Source organism: Schistocerca piceifrons, chromosome 10 (genome assembly GCF_021461385.2).
Source record: "Schistocerca piceifrons isolate TAMUIC-IGC-003096 chromosome 10, iqSchPice1.1, whole genome shotgun sequence".
Lineage (NCBI taxonomy): Eukaryota > Metazoa > Arthropoda > Insecta > Orthoptera > Acrididae > Schistocerca > Schistocerca piceifrons.
In genome coordinates, this window is record NC_060147.1 from 144,898,636 (window position 1) to 144,914,593 (window position 15,958).

Consider the following 15,958-nt stretch of genomic DNA (forward strand, 5'->3'; position numbering starts at 1 on the left):
CTGCGAAAGGTGGATATACACTGTACTAGTGCCGACATTGCGCATGCTCTGTTGCCTGTGTCTATGTGCCTGTGGTTCTGTCAGTGTGATCATGTGATGTATCTGACCCCAGGAATGTGTCAATAAAGTTTCCCCTTCCTGGGAGAATGAATTCACGGTGTTCTTATTTCAATTTCCAGGAGTGTATATTAGCACCCTGGCCAGTGACAAAGGAAATTTTATTAAAATGTTGGGCATATTCTCCTAACAATATGAATTTTTCCTCAATGTAGTTATTAATAAATTCCCCAGAGTTGTCACCGACATCATATTTCAATGTGCCTAATCTCAATAAATAAAGTGTGCAGTAATAGAAAGGTGACACATTTTCTGATACGCATCGGTCTGTACGACCGCTGCACGTCCACAGGCTTTCACGACTACGGTCTGCATAATGCGGGGCACAGTTTTCACTCACATTTCGGCAGCTTATCTTTCACTGTTTCCTGCTACTATCACAGCACAATGCAAAATGTTGGAAAGAGATTCTGAACCAACATTCACAAGCTCCTGACATAAATTGTGAAATCCTATGCCTAATGTTAATCTACACAGACAAAGATCTCCGGCATATATTTCTACGCACCTTTTAATTACAGCACCTTCCACCGAAACTGGTAACGCTTCAGATCTCACACTTTGTTGCTTTCTAGACAGATGTGCAGTGGCAGACCAGAGAAATCGCCACAGGACACGAAGCCGACGTCCTTATCGGTCGACATTGAAAATCCCTCCCAAACGTCACTACCACCACTGTATTTCTCACTCGGGAGATATTCTTTCGAATCGAGTTTCGCTTTTGCACTCTCCTTTATCTGACCTTCACGTGCCACAATCAGACACCGGGCAGCCGAGCTGATGTCGAGGAAGCCGAGTGCAGCTGCTTCCCCCCCCCTCCCCCCTCGTGCCCACAGCAGTTGCACCGACACGTGTCAGACTTAACGCAGCCACGCACACCGAGCAATTCGAGCGAGCCTAAAACTCGAGGCAGACCTCTACTGCCAGATACCTGATGTCACCGCTCTGCTCACAGGGCGAGTGGCACGGGTCAGGGAACATACCCTCGCTGCACCTGACACCGATCGTAGCACGAGCTGAAATTCGTGCTGGGCAGCTGCAATACTCTCGGCACTGCACGAGAGGTGTGCTTTCGTTACACGGGAATGGCATCCGGTTACTGGAAAAACTTCCACTGATACCTATTGTGACTATATTGTCAAAAAATAAGCACATCTTAACATAGTCCTTCAGGATGTTTTGGCTTGCCCTGTATGATGTAACTGCACAAATATACTTTGTACAATGAAAAAACCAATTTATTTTCAATAGTGTAATGAGTTTAAGTGCTGGAAAGCACACGTCTATAGGCGAGGAGCTGTGTTAGACGTACTACCCTTTTAATATAATATTGTTTCACACCGAGATATTTAAATGGTGAATATTGATGAGAAACATTACTAATTTCGCTGTTTCTAACTCAGTCACATACTTCTGGTATAATTTATACTATAAATTTTTAAACTGTGATTTATAGATCATTTTGCATAAAATTCACAAAATATATGGGCATATGCTCCCATACCGTACGACTGATAAAAACGACTGTATATAAAAATAAGTAGACCTGGTATAAAATCATAATTTCAAAACTGAGTATAATTGGAAGTGTAACTGTAGAACATAACTATAGAAAACCAGCAAAATTTGTGAAGTTTAAAATTTTAAATTGCTATCAGATCAGTTTTTGTACTGCAATGACATTGTCAGGGCATACAGTACAAGGTGTTTCAAAAAGGACTTTACAACTTTAAAATTCATATAAATTTTTTGAAAGAAGGTATAGAGCTGGGTTTAGTTTTATTTTATAGGGAAACACATCAAGTTTTTTTACCTTCGACTAAAAATGTCGTACGTGGCTTCCGTCGGTTATCCTGCACGTATCCCATCAGAAGTCAGTTTCCTCCCAAGCTCGCTGTAGCATTGCAGGTGTAACTCGCTCAGTGGTGGCGTGAATTCTCGCTCTTAAGGTTAGGTAGAGAAGCCACGCAGGAGGTACGAACACGATATCCTTGACGAATCCTCATTCAAAAATATCGAGTGGTGTCAGGTCCAGGGGACGTAAGGACCACGCAATTGGTGCATCACGGCCCATCCACTGACCTGGAAAGCGGTCACTGAGGAAATTCCAGACATCGGCCAGGTAATGGGGTGGTGCACCATCTTGCACAAACGAAAGATTTCATTCTCGGTCATCCTCATCGATCTGTGGCATCAAAAATTGTTTAACATATCCCGGTACACTATCCCAGTGATGGCTGACTAGTGGAAAAAAAAGGGGCTGTACACTTTGTTCTTGCTCATTGCACAATAAACGTTCAGATTAGGGATATCACAAACACGTCGAAATGTTTGACGTGGATTTTCACTGCCCCAAATCCTACAGTTATGTGTGTTAACCTTGCCACTTAAGTGAGAAGTCGACTCGTCAAAAAGGATGATTTCGTCCGAGAAATGTTTATTCTCGTGTAATCGATTTAACATACCCGCACAAAAGTTCTTGTGAGCAATTTTATCAGTGTCTTTTATGGCTCGTACGATTGTCAATCTGTACTGTTTCAAATGCAAACATTTTCTCAACACACACCAGTCGTATGTGGGCTTTGCATTTTGCAAGGTGCTCGCCGGTCGATTTCGTAGGGCTACTGACAAAACAATGTCTCACTCGCTCGACGACACCGTCAGATGGGCTCGAGCGACCAGATGATTTCCCACATCTTACCGAGCACACCGTTCGTACAGAACATTTGTGCCACTCACTCATAAATTGTAGGCCTACTAGGAGTATCTCTAGCATACTCGGTACAGAAATTACACCGAACTGTTGTCGCCGACTCTGATTCTCCGAACCGAACCACACAGCTAGCACGCTCGGGTCCAGTGAAGGCAGCCATCTTTAACCCAACTGCCGCTAGCCCTCCTTACAGTGCGATTCGGCACTAGCCAACTACACCAGACAAGACTTGATGCATTTCCCTACAAATTGACACTACAATCACCTCTGTAGGTACTACGAATTAATTTACTCGAATTTTCAAAGTTGTAAAGTCCTTTTTGAAGCACCTCGTACAGTTAGTTAGAGGTAGCCAGCGTTCGATGTCAGAAAAGTTTTGCAAGATGGTGACAGGTGGTCACTCGTATTGAGTAACGAGAACGTAACAGTTACAAAGAAAATAAAAGACATCACACTGAAAACTGTTATAAAGAATTTGTTTATTGTGAAGGTTAAGATCAAAATAAACTTACAACTAAAGAATCTGGATGAAAGAAGGAAAAGTGAGAACACAAAAGACTGATCGCTGTATATAATAAAGATAATTTAATTACGAAGTGGTCCCAACTGTGCTTACAATTCTCACGTTTTCTTATACCACGTGCATCAAAACAGGGGACATTTGGAACAGGGCACAATTTGACTCCGATACTAGTGACAGCACGGAGAGCGTCGGCCTTACTTGGGGAGGCCGGGGCTTTACGACTGCACTTCCCCCACTGCCACTTTACTCCCCACCCTGCTACTGAGCTCAGCTGCCAATGACAACTCGTCCAGGAAACGACAGGAAAATCTTGTGAACCTGTATTGTACCCCACCTTATATTTCCTCCTCTCTCAGTGACAGCAATGACGGTACGGCACTCCGACAAAAGTTACACAAATACAGTAGTTGGACAAGTATGGAAACACCAAAAACACAACACATTAGCACGCTTAATATGGTGCAGAACAGCTTCCCATCACATCAGAATGAATAAATACGTGCTCAGTGTGGTTTTCACAGAAATATTAAACTATTCTTCCTCAAAATAGTGGCAAGTTCGGATAACAATGACAGAGGTAGACGGTGACTGTGCACCCTTCTCCCAAACCGGACCACGGAGACTCGGTAATATTTAGAGCCGGTTACTGTGGCGGCCGAGGGAGATGCGACAGTCTATCCTCGCGCTCACAAAACCGGTCGCGGACGCCGCGAGTCGTCCGAACGGGGGCACGTCGTCTCGGAACACGGTGTCACCACTGGCAAACAGTCATTGCCGTACTCCGGGTTTTACGACTTCGGCGCCACATTTCCCCGTTACGGGCATTTCCACCACCGACGAGTAGTTTCGGACTTCCAGCTCACCTCCGAATACCCTACGTACGGAGCTCCCTCCGTGTCGTTTCAGTGCCGACACGGTTCGTGAGTGCGACATTCAGTTCCTCAGTAATTTTTGCAGCTCGTCCTCAAACTCAAGTTTAGTCACGACCGTCTCAGACGACCGTCCGTCACGAGCCCTTAACGCCCACTTTCACCCGTGTCGTGACTCGGCGGGAGACGTTATCCCACTTTCCCCGTACGCAGTACAAATCCTCCGTACGGTGCCTCTCGAACAATCTGCCGACTCGTGAACTCAATCGGCTCCGACATAACGCACTCACCAGACGGAACACTGTTCCGACCACGACTGACACTCGCACCGCACCGAGGAGATCCCACAGGAGCCGCCTGCCGTCAAATACGGTGGCCCGTATTTTTGTCAAATCCCCGTACTCGTCCGACCACTCCTTACTACAGGTTCGGAAACGATACATTACGCGCTTCACGCTCACGTAATACGGGTGGGTAGCACCGGCGCATCTGACGACTCCGGTGACTGCGGCGGATGACGCGTACGTTCCGTCCGGATAGGGGCCGGAGGGCTAAGAGTAGGCCCGGCCAGAGCTCCGTGTCCGACAGGTATCGGACCGCGTAATCGATTCGGAACCGGCTACCGGTTTACACGCAGCCGGACTCGGGAACGACAGACGTGCAACCTGAAGTGTGGCCTACTGGTAGGTGCAGGCGCTGCCCGGCGTCGTGCCCGCGGGGACCTGCACACGCGCTCACCACCCACACGGTACCGGCGCTACTGCCCAACACACCGACACGCCGGCGCACCCACCTTGCCGAGCCGCGCCGCGGCGGCCTCCTCGCGCGCCTCCACTGCCGCCAGCCGCGCCGCCTGCAGGCTCTCCGCGTACAGCTGCTCCGCCTTGGCCAGGCTCGCGCAGTGCTGCTCCTGCAGCTGCAGCACCTGCGGGCAAAACACGACAGGTTTAGGGACACACTGCTTTGTTTCACTCGGTGCAAATTAGCCGATTAGTGGCACAGCTCGCTTACTTTGTATTGCAGTCTTATGCTACAAAGAGAAAGGGATCAAATCTATCACTAGTGGAAAACAAATGTTCTTTACTCAAATGTTTTTAAGAAGATAAGGAGAGTATACAGACGAGATGTGAGCGCACGCACTCGGACGTCCACGCGCACCAATTTAACGTTACAGTAACAGTTAAAAATGTTCGGACGGAATTGCCACCGTCGGTAACATTATTATTTTATATGTTCTTCGTAGTGGTTAGGTTATACTATTTAATCTTTGATAATTTCAGTGCATACAAAGGCTACGAAATGTTCTACGTGACGTAACCACGAGAAACTGAGCCTGTGACAACTGCAGACGTTCTTTCATTTATATTTCTGTTCACCTTTGCAATTAAAGTGTTACCCACGTTCTGCCTCAGCTACTACGTAGTCAGATTAAGAGTGTGAGCTGAAAGAGTACACAAACTGTAATACGGTCACTCGCAATCCCCCTCCACTTCGCCGTGCTTACGTACCGCGCTTATTCTAGTCACCGACTTCATCTCTGCGGACCGAAACCTCGACACTACAATGGAAGTCCGAACTCTCTCTCGAATCCACAAGATAAGAATACAGCTTCTTCACAAAACATTATCTATTACACGAATATTACAGCAGGGAACACTTCTTTTAATACATTTCTGTCATGAAGAATAACATTCGTTACACTAACTGAGCAGTCTTTCCCCTTAACGGGATAGAAACAGAAGTAATCTTCCGCCGTCCTCGTGACATTACCGTTTTACTGTCACGAGCACTCTACGGAGCAGTGCACTTCTCAGAGAAAGGGCGCATCTCCGCAAATGACTGAAAGCCCGGAAAGTGTCGTAAGGCGGTAACTGGCAGTCGCAGTTCCCCGTCTCGCAAAAACACCGTGGCCCCCCCCCCCACCCCCCCGATTTCTTGCACGCATAAACCAATTCTCACACAACGTGCCTATTCCTATTTATTATCCACTTAAGAAAACTTATACACGCAGATGACAATTATCGTTTGTCGGTAACAGACACACGTAATAACTTATCACTTTTACGAAGAGATACATTACGCTTTAAGACGAAAGAGTAACTCTGCTGGTTGCGAGATCCGGTAGAACTGAACGGACTGAGCATATACGGCATCACCTACGTATGTGGCCACCGGTACGTCAGGCAAATGCAGCACCACATTTTGGAACGGGGTGAGGAGCACTTCGGACACACACACTGGGATACACAGAGAAATTGGCAATAGCAGTGCGCGGGATGGTGTGAGACTGCACAGTTTTCGACTTTCAGAACACCGAGACACTGTGCCGAGCAACCGTGTATCGGGAAACTGTGATAAAGAAATCCGTCAAAATAAGGATTCACGACAATCCAGTCGCTGAGAATGACTCGTACCAACCGAGGCACAGAATCCCACACCGGCAGGAATACGAATCAACACCGTAACCGACCGGCACTCGAGATACGTCCGGAACGGCCACACGGCGACAGAAACGGCAGAGTTGCTGCCCTCACCACTGCATCCTCACCTCTGTACCCACCTGCTGCAGGACGGTACCTGGATGCCTGTAGCTGTGTCGAGGGAGGTACACCACAGATATAAATATTACGACTCCCACAACATCTAGATACTTTCCCAAAATACACCGAGTACGACACTATTACAAACATTGCGATATTTTAAAACTGTGATACGGCTGGAAACCCCAGAGCTTTTCACCGACAGCAGGTGCCAGGAAGGCAAACACTCGTATCTGCTGCTACTGTCCGCCTCAACTGCTGACTACTCTGCCCCCACGCACGACTCGACACGCTGCCGCATTTGAGAAAAGCTGAACCACTTCTCTGTGTGAACCTCGTAACTCCTCCTCTGTAAACTAACACATGTGGCCAGCTCCGCCCCCCCCCCCCCCCCCCCTCCAAAAATCACAGAGGAAAGCGAATGCTGCCACCTTCTACTAGTTACGCTTAACTGTCTCCGTCTGGAATTGTAACCGTGTTGGATTACCGAATATAGGAGACGGCACTATGTAATTTGCACCAAAACTGAGGTCAAAGGAAGGAATGCAGAAGTTTGGGGTAAGACAGATACTGCCTACAGGAAAATTAAACAGACCTATGGAGAAAAGAGAACTACCTATATAAATATCAAGATCTCAGATGGAAAACCAGTTCTAAGCAAAGAAGGGAAAGAGGAAAGGTGGAGGGAGTATATAGAGGGTCTATACAAGGGTGATGTACTTGAGGGCAATATTGTGGAAATGGAGGTGGACAAGGATGAAGATGAAATGGGAGATACGATACTGCGTGAAGTTTGACAGAGCCCCGGGAGTAGACAACATTCCACTAGAACTACTGACAGCCTTGGGAGATACAGCCATGACAAAACTCTACCATCTGGTGAGAGAGATGTATGAGACAGGAGAAATTCCCTCAGACTTCAAAAAGAATATAATAATTCCAGTCCCAAAGAAAACAGGTGTTGGCAGATGTGAAAATTACCCAACTATCAGTTTAATAAGCCACAGCTGCAAAATACTAACATGAATTCTTTACAGATGAATGGAAAAACTAGTAGAAGCCGACCTCGGAGAAGATCGGTTTGGATTCCGCAGAAATGTTGGAACACATGAAGCAATACTGAGCCTACGACTTATCTTAGAAGATAGATTAAGGAAAGGCAAACCTATGTTTCTAGCATTTGTAGACTTAGAGAAAGCTTTAGACAATGATGACTGGAATACTCTCTTCCAAATTATGAAGGAGGCAGGGCTAAAATACAGGGAGCGAAAGGGTATTTACAATTTGTACAGAAACCAAAAGGCAGTTACAAGAGTCGAGGGGCATGAAAGGGAAGCAGTGGTTGGGAAGGGAGTGAGACAGGGTTGTAGCCTCTCCCTGATGTTATTCAATCTATATATTGAGCAAGCAGTAAAGGAAAGAAAAGAAAAAATGGAGGAGGAATTACAATCCATGGAGAAGAAATAAAAACTTTGAAGTTTTCGGACAACATTGTAATTCTGTCAGAGATAGCAAGGACCTGGAAGAGCAGCTGAACAGGATGGACAGTGCCTTGAAAGGAGGATATAAGATTAACATCAACAACAGCAGAATGAGGATAACGGAATATAGTCGAATTAAATCAGGTGATTCTGAGGGCATCAGATAAGGAAATGAGACACTTAAAGTATTAAATGAGTTTTGCTAATTGGGGAGCAAACTAACAGATGATGGTCGAAGTAGAGAGGATGTAAAATGTAGACTGGCAGGGTGTATATGCAGACAAGGAAAAAAAATTCCTGGATTTTTCCCGGATTTCTCTGGGTGAAAATACACTTTTTCCACGATAAGTGGCAGTGTACTTTCCCTCAAAACTGTAAAAGTTATCAGTTCTTTGAATGGCTTCAACTTTATACACTGATGTAGAATTTCTCAGCACTCTATAAAACGAAACTCAGGGGGAAAAAACATGTTTAGGAAAGATCTTTGATGTGCAGCAGCATGTACGCCGTATATTTTCGTGTAACTAAAGTGTAACTGTGAATTCCATTATACACCACACGTGACTTTCCGAAGCATCGAACTCTCGATTGCAATGCGCTTTTGTAAGCCAGGCACAGCTCACGTCACGTAATCTCGCCAGCTGATGACAGCGGATATTCACAGCATAGGAGACGTGATGTAGTCAGCCAAGAGCAACATTACCTGTTAGACATAGGTTCATTTCAGCAGTTGCCAGAGATCTACGTGTTAAGTAGTGCGAACACACAGATAGGAAAAGTTAATGGTCTAAATTAACATACATAATGTTCCTAGAAGAAAAGCAAAGCTTTCACATATAATATTGATCTCTAAGGTTTGTGGGGACGTAGAACACTGGCTCATCCACCAATAATATCCCTACCCTACCGCAGCGAGGACAATTGTATTTTTGCCAGATCAGTTCTCAGTAGTACGCACTCTCTGCTACACGCATTGTGTATACGCTGTGAGAATAAAAGTATTCAGAGTACATGAGGGAGTGTGAAAGATCATTTATTGTCCTAATAACGATGCCTGCTCTCCACCACCTATAGATTAATAAGCTGCAAGAGAAGCTCAGCTTTCAAATATGATGTTGATCTTTTTTGAGTGTGTTACACTTCAAGATACATTACACAAATGTGCCAGTAAAATGTTTAATAACGACATAAATATCTGATCTTCTGGGCTCGAAATTCTTCTTAACGTCTCGTTCTCAAAGAGTTGATTTTTAAATGAGAGTCATACACACTGTGATTCACAAAATTCATCATACAGTCTCGCACGTAGTTCATCTTGCATAAAAGGAAATTTACTTTGAAAGTAAAGCCTAGTTTACACGACAACACTAGGATGCAGGCAACTGCACTACCGGCCACCGTGCACTTTCGACGTGTTCCAATTTTGGCGACACTAGTTGCACGAGTTTTGAGGCTACGTGTGTTCGCATTGTGTAGACAAACTGAAATATAAAGTGGGGAACAGAGAATAATGTTCGCTTTTTGGATATCTACGCTCTGCGTAGGTGTTTGTGGAATTTCAGTGCTGCCAATTACAAAAACAAGCAACATATTGCTGCTCCTGAGACTGTCATGCGCGATCAATGCGCGATCAGAACACAGATGGTTTGACAGTATCTGAGCTGGAGGGCAAAATTTATTGAATTAGGAGTGCGTATACAACTGAATTAAGAAAAATACAACCGAGTACAATTCTGGCTCTGGAAATGCTCTCATCTATAAGACTAAAATCCCACCGTTCGAGCTGGCCGACTCTTTTCTAAGGAATATTGTTGACAGAAGGGAAGGGTACACAAATCGAGAAACTGCATTCTTTATTCAACATTCACCTGTTTAAAACATCGCATCTGTGCTCCCCGTTCACGTGTTTGAATTTTGAAATATTGCCATTGTAGGGATCTATCTTCAAGACAGGAGTTTGCAAACCATCCTCTTCTTAATGTGGCCTGCTTTGAATAATTATTGCAGTTAATGTTAATAATTATTACTGTTAATGTTAATAATTATTGGCACTAATGAAAAACCATCATCACCAACTACTAAAACTGCATCTTCTAGCACGCCACATGTTCTCGATTGTAATGCACACACTGTGGTATGTAATTTCAGTTCTGGCGACAGTGCTTCGTGCATTACAGTACCTTTATTCCTTATTGCATAACTAACTCTATTTAGAAGAAACGTAAACAGTTCTCGTGACATTCTAAGATAATTAAAAGAACTTCTTGGATCTTCCATCATAAATTATTTCAGCAAGGTTGCTGAGCAACCGAGCTGATGTCTTTTCTTCACCCAGTCAAGAATTGAGACACGTTTCTTTTTTTTTTTTCTTATGCAGCAATTCGACGCAAGACACTTTAACTGCATCAGGCTCGTGCGATGTGCAGCTGTCAAAACTTTTATTTCACACACAACTCCGGAATCCACAAAACAACAAAACTGACATGTATGCTGGTTTCGCTGTGTCTAGAGTTATATACGAAATCATTTGCGTGCAACTCATTCCACGCAACGAGTGGCGCAACCCGATGTCATCCTGTAAACTGGGCTTAACACAATTCGAAACACCGATCGCAATTTTTTCCCCTGACCTGTTAGAAATAGGTTCATTTCAGCAGTTGCCAGAGATCTGTGTGTGAAACATTAAAATATCTTAAATTATGTCATAAAAGAAACAAGGCATCAGAGGACACTCCGAGAGCATCGGGATATCGTGAACCGTACTAAAATGCATAATTCGGCTTATAGCGCACATCTGCATGTCCAGATTCGCAATTAAGTAGGCCTCGACCTGTGTGGTTTTCCAGATGTAAATTTTCTTGGAGTAACAGTACTGTATTATCTCATGTTTAGTTCTTTATCAGGGCAAAATGCCATACATGATAGAAGATGAAAGTGTGCAATCTAAATGCAACAAACAGCTGAAAGTAGCCAACAGCGTGGAATTAAACACTTCATTTCAAATAAATTGACAGCCTCAGTGGAAAAGATCAATAAAAGCCAAATTTCTTTAGCAAACTGACCAAAATAATTTCATTGTTCTGCAAGGTGATTAATGCTTGACTGTCACAAAGGTGGAAATAAAATAATATCTTAAATTAATAACATTTTAGCCCTCCATAATTATGTGAATGTATTTTAATTTACTTGATAGCTCCTGACCACAGAAATCCATTTTGTTTCCATTTGACGTGAGAGCTTTAAACGAAGAGGAAACAGCAAAATCCCTAAACGTAAACACGGATAATATCAACTTTCTAAAAATTTTCATTTTGTAGTGCACATGTTTCTGAACAGTCTAATACATAAAACATTCATGTTCAAAGAAATGTAAGACATGTTATTTGGTCTTAGGTGTGCAAAAGTGCAGTGCCACACCTCTTCACACAACATTCTTCTATCGCATGACACTGTATTTCACTCTGTGGAATTCAAACATGTATATTTTGTAATGGATGCCATCAAACTATATTCATGACAGTGGAAATTAAAATGTCCTGTACTGCACCTTCTGATCCCAATCAGCCAGTTTGACATGCTGCCACATTTAATACTGGATGGGATTATTTGTAACTGGGGGGAACAACAGTTCTTCAGAAAATTTGCATTCATTATTGCCTATTATTTAATAACTCGCTGTTGTGTGTGACACGAAATTAAATTTAGGATACATTAAGAAAAGAGACAAGCAGGACCGTACACATTTCTTCATTCCTTAGGTCCTGGCATTTTTTTATCTAACACTAAAAAAGCTGTTAATACAAATCGTACCCATGACTGGTGTGATTTCTCAATCTGATTACATCTAATCTGTCACTGTCTGCTACATGAAATGAAATAGGCCTGACTAATATTGAAGCAATTGTAACACACACCAAATAAACGAGACTGTTTTGGCACAAATGGTCATTTTTATACCATGACCGAATATAATTCTCTAAGTACCAATATCAAATGCCTATTACACCTACCAAAAGCAAAAAGCTTTATGTTAGCAGATAGTTTCACATTTCATTCATACGCTCCAGCTTCTCAAGTGTGAGATCGTAAAGTAGTAGTACAAAATTTTTATACAAATTTGGAATCGTCATATTCCTCCATAATTTGTGTGATGTTCCCGTTTCTCCTTGTTCCTCATTCTAACAAACAATCATGTCATCACCAATTCTGTAACTATTCCTGCCAGTGTCAAAACTTAGAGGTTAACTTCACTAACCCTGCCACGATCACCGGTTTAGTTATCCCACTTTTCGTCTCTGGTTAGGCATTATTACATGTAAGTACAACGCATTTTGTACACTACTCCCAGAATAGAGCTCTAGCTGCTGCTACCCGGGGACTGTACAACCAACCCTTACTATAACAGCAATACAGCCAAACCTTTTCTGACAAAATTTAGTAATCTTTCTTATCTGTATTCCTGTTTGTCATTTACTTCCACTCTGGTAGTCTGAATCTATAGATTTCACTAGTAATTATAAAAAAATTGATCATTTGCAAACCCAGTCAACCACCTAACAAACAGCGATTGGCATTCAACTGTTCGGCTTCATTCTGCTCAGCTCGTATAGCCCTGTCCCCTTTTGTCTGCAAGAAAGTTTATTTTCTAGATGCGACCAGGGTTCCTCTGGCAGAGAGATCACGTACACTATGCACACATTCAAAAGTCAACTTATGTTTCAGTCAGAAATAAACTCAGAATATGTTCAAAAATGTTAAAAAAAAATCAAATGCATTTCAAAATCGTATGAATAATCGCCCCCCCCCCCCCCCCCCCCAAATGAACCACGGAACTTGCCATTGGTGGGGAGGCTTGCGTGCCTCAGTGACACAGACAGCCGTACCGTAGGTACAACCACAACGGAGGGGTATCTGTTGAGAGGCCAGACAAACGTGTGGTTCCTGAAGAGGGGCAGCAGCTTTTCAGTAGTTGCAGGGGCAACAGTCTAGATGATTGACTGATCTGGCCTTGTAACACTAACCAAAACGGCCTCACTGTGCTGGTACTGCGAACGGCTGAAAGCAAGGGGAAACCACAGTCGTAATTTTTCCTGAGAGTATGCAGCTTTACTGTATGGTTAAATGATGATGGAGTCCTCTTGGGTAAAATATTCCGGAGATAAAATAGTCCCTCATTCAGATCTCCGGGCGGGGACTACTCAAGAGGACGCCGTTATCAGGAGAAAGAAAACTGGCGTTCTATGGATCGGAGCGTGGAATGTCAGATCCCTTAATCGGGCAGGTAGGTTAGAAAATTTAAAAGGGGAAATGATAGGTTAAAGTTAGATATAGTGAGTTCGGTGGCAGGAGGAACAAGACTTCTGGTCAAGGGAATACAGGGTTACAAAACAAATAGGGGTAAAGCAAGAGTAGATTTAATAATGTATAAAAAAATAGGAGTCCAGGTAAGCTACTACAAACAGCATAGTGAACACATTATTGTGGCCAAGATAGACACGAAGCCCGTGCCTACTACAGTAGTACAAGTTTATATGCCAACTAGCTCTGCAGATGATGAAGAGATTGATGAAATGTATGATGCGATAAAAGAAATTATTCAGATACTGAAGGGAAACGAAAATTTAATAGTCATGGGTGACTGGAACTCGATAGTAGGAAAAGGAAGAGAAGGAAACGTAGTAGGTGAATATGGAATGGGGGTAAGAAATTAAAGAAGTAGCCACCTGGTAGAATTTTGCACAGAGCGTAAGTTAACCATAGCTAACACTTGGTTCAAGAATCATGAAAGAAGATTGTATACATGGAAGAAGTCTGGAAACATTGTAAGGTTTCAAATAGATTATATAATGGTCAGACAGAGATTTAGGAACCAGTTTTTAAATTTTAAGACATTTCCAGTGGTGGCAGATATGGACTCTGACCACAATTTATTGGTTATAAACTGTAGATTCAACTGAAGAAACTGCAAAAAAGATGGAAATTTAAAAGAAATGAAACCCTGATACACTGAAAAAATCAGATTTTTTAGAGAGTTTCAGAAAGATTACTAGGCAATGACTGGCAAGAACAGGAGGAAGAAATACAGTAGAAGAAGAATGGGAAGCTTTGAGGGATGAAATAGTGAAGGCAGCAGAGGATCAAGTAGGTAAAAAGACGAGGGCTAGTAGAAATCCTTGGGTAACAGAAGAGATACTGAATTTAATTGACACAAGGAGAAAATACAAAAAACACACTAAATGAAGCAAGCAAAAAGGAATACAAAGACTCAAAAATGATATCGACAGGAAGTGCAAAATGGCTAAGCAGGTATGGATGGAGGACATATATAAGGATGTAGAGGCATATCTCAGTATGGGTAAGATAGATACTGCCTATAGGAAAATTAAAGAGACCTTTGGAGAAAAGAGAACCACTTGTATCTTTAGCACAAGCGGCCAAAGACACTAGTAACTACGGCATAGCCAACTATGGCAAGCTAACATACACCAACATGTGCCAAACGTCGGCAAGCCCCTGCATATCAGCAACGTTGACTGGAAATTATCAGCTGCTATCAGAGCCGACCAACAGCCCACAGCAGGGAAACCAACACGCTTGCTCACTGATGCACAAACAATTCGCCAACAACACCCTACACTGTGCATCCAATTTATGACCTATCGGACACAAAAACGATGATAAACCTAACTGTTGCAGGTTGCTGACGCTGATCGAGAGTTTGACACCGGCACACAGCGGCAGACGTCGAGCAATAGCACCGCACGATGTCAAAGATATTGACATGCACGATACCCACTACTGACAAAGCCTAAACTTGCACGACCTATTGCAGGCCGCAAGACATCCGCTACTGCTCTTACCACACGACCTAACTATTGCAGAGGCTTTTCCCCCATGTCTCTTGCCTTGGCATCCTTTTTCCTCTTCCCTTCAAACTGCTACCCTTAGTTCCTGCTATGCAATCTATCTCCAGATGAGCACATATTAATGGTTAACCTTAACCCAGACGTACGCAAACATCGCAGTACCCACATCCTGCAACACCTCACTTTAATGAAAACTAACTCTTATCCAGAGATGGCAGTAGACCTGTTGAGTTGGCCATCATGTTAGTGTGGGCATGGAAGAGCTCCACCTCTGTCTAAAAAAACATTGTATGAATATAAAGAGCTAAGATGGAAAACTAGTCCTAAGCAAAGACGGGAAAGCAGATAGGTGGAAGGAGTATATAGAGGGTGTATACAAGGGCGATGTACTTGAGGGCAATATTATGGAAATGGAAGAGGACGTGGGTGAAGAAGAAATGGGAGATATGATACTGCGTGAAGAGTTTGACAGAGCACTGAAAGAGCTAAGTTGAAACAAGGCCCTGGGAGTAGACAACATTCCATACAACTACTGACAGCCTTGGGAGAGCCAGTCCTGAAACTCTACCATCTGGTGAGCAAGATGTATGAGACAGGCGAAATACCCTCAGACTTCAAGAAGAATATAATAATCCCAATCCCAAAGAAAGCAGGTGTTGACAGATGTGAAAATTACCGAACTATCAGTTTAATAAGTCACGGCTGCAAAATACTAACGCAAATTCTTTACAGACGAATGGAACCGAACTATCAGTTTAATAAGTCACGGCTGCAAAATACTAACGCGAATTCTTTACAGATGAATGGAAAAACTGGTAGAAGCCGACCTCGGGGAAGATCAGTTTGGAT

At 43.3% G+C, this 15,958-nt stretch overlaps 1 protein-coding gene across 1 annotated transcript in view; it reads right to left on the reverse strand.

The window, feature by feature from the left end:
- The window catches only part of LOC124718782 (plectin-like), a 239,827-nt gene that overhangs the window by 36,632 nt on the left and 187,237 nt on the right, over window positions 1-15,958 (reverse strand). The window contains exon 16 of the mRNA XM_047244391.1: window positions 5,016-5,147. Coding sequence (XP_047100347.1) covers window positions 5,016-5,147 — 132 coding nt within the window. The remainder of the gene's footprint in view (window positions 1-5,015; window positions 5,148-15,958) is intronic.